We start from the raw sequence: 1,835 nt of genomic DNA, 5'->3' as shown, positions 1-1,835 counted from the left end.
TTAACATTAACACAACATGCTTTGGCCACAGACAGCCATCTTCAGGTGTTTCAACGTGTCCAAATTGTTACACTGCTTTGATGCATACTAAAATTGCGTGTTGCAGTCCACTTAAAATAACATAAATAATTACTTAAAACTCATTAAATTCTTTCATAGAATCCTATTCCACCTCATAAGGGGCGTCATCCACTGGAATATCACAAAGCTTTAAACATGTGGATGAACCCCTTATGAGGCGGAATAGGATTCTATGAAAGAATTTAATTAATTTTAAGTAATTATTTATGTTATTTTAAGTGGATTGCAACACACAATTTTAGCATGCATCAAAGCAGTGTAACAGTTGGACACATTAAAACACCTGAGGATGGCTGTCTTTGGCCAAAACATGTTGTGTTAGTGTTAAATGGTGAATATTTTAATGATTGTTGCATTAGTGACGGACTTCATACATAGACCTCCCATCTATGCCTAGGTCTCTGATGTGGTCTCTTCCTTTCAGGGGTTCCTACAAAAATTCTGCACATGTTTCTCATCTTTACTCCAAGTGCTACATGTCCTGTACATTTCATACTCCTTGATTTGATCACCCTAACAATATTTGTATACAGTACTGGTTATGAAGCTCCTCATGATGCAATTTTCTCCAGCATCCTCTCACTTCCTTCTTCGTAGACCCAGATATTCTCCTCAGCACCCTGTTCTCAAAAACTCTCCAACTGTGTTTTGTACACTCATAGCATGGCGGTAATTTTAAAAGTTTCTGGCAGAAGGCTTCTGACAGAGATCTGCACAAGAAAATTATGACATTGGAAGGCAGGAACAAGTTAATCCTTTTGACTGCCAGCCCCATCAAGGAACTACCTGACAGAAACTCAATGGCTGTTTGGGGGTAAATGGCATTGCACACAAGAACTCACAATCCTTTCATACATTACCTTCAAACAAACACAGATTTTGGTGGAAATAGAAGCCTGTGCATTCTCTGAACATCAGGATATAACGCTTGATGCCATCTCTCGACAGAAATGCTCTACTAAGCAATTAATGTCAAGCTGATGTCAGATCTGTCATTTTTAATACAAATATGCTGAACTGATTATACTGGCCTGTGGTATGCAAAGCATTAACAAAAGTTTTATATCTGTAATGGTACATAATACTAAAAAAGCTGAAGATGATAAACTGTATTCATGAATGTTTACAGCTGACGCCCTACCTTGGGAAGTGGCTAAATGGGCGTGTCATATACACCATTCTTCGTGGACAAGCTGTGTATCAAAATGGAAAGTTTTCACCGCCTCTGGGTCGGCTTGTTCTTTCTTCTGCATCAAAACACTGAACTGAATTCCTGGAAGTCAAAGCTTTGTTTATATTTCTGCACTAATAAACAACATATGCCCATACTCACTAATGTAACTAAAGTTGTATACAGCATGCTGTATATTTTTATAATATACTTATCCAAATCATGAAATAAAATTTTGTACCAAATTGTTCAGACTACCAATCAGTTCTGAATATATTACATTCATTTCATTTCTGAAAACGTAAGGTTAAAATATTCAAAATCGTAATATAACCATTGTGCCCTATGAATTTTAAATTCTGAGGGTATAGCATGGGTTGATGGTCTTTGAAAGGAAGATTAACTTCTGTAGTGAATTTTGATATGCCCATTCAAACAGCACATCTCTTGGTTATTACGTACTGCTGTAATCCAGATACCTTAGAGCTAACAGCAATAACAGGAAACAAAAAGCCGTGACATCAGCTAATAAGATATATAAGATTGAAACATGTACGTCAATCTCATGAATTTCAATCAATGT

The 1,835-nt window shown here is 36.5% G+C and overlaps 1 protein-coding gene across 3 annotated transcripts in view; it reads left to right on the top strand.

Annotated features, from left to right (window-relative positions):
• Nucleotides 1–1,485, top strand: part of LOC111875294 (allantoinase, mitochondrial) — a 21,484-nt gene extending 19,999 nt beyond the window's left edge. For all 3 annotated transcript variants that reach the window (XM_033755767.1, XM_033755766.1, XM_033755765.1), the window contains exon 12: nt 1,211–1,485. In XM_033755767.1, coding sequence (XP_033611658.1) covers nt 1,211–1,345 — 135 coding nt within the window. In that variant the 3' untranslated portion in view covers nt 1,346–1,485. The remainder of the gene's footprint in view (nt 1–1,210) is intronic.
• Nucleotides 1,486–1,835: the final 350 nt, after the last annotated feature.

Source organism: Cryptotermes secundus, unplaced genomic scaffold, assembly GCF_002891405.2.
Source record: "Cryptotermes secundus unplaced genomic scaffold, Csec_1.0 scaffold1406, whole genome shotgun sequence".
NCBI lineage: Eukaryota > Metazoa > Arthropoda > Insecta > Blattodea > Kalotermitidae > Cryptotermes > Cryptotermes secundus.
This window is presented reverse-complemented; position numbering and strand designations above follow the sequence as displayed.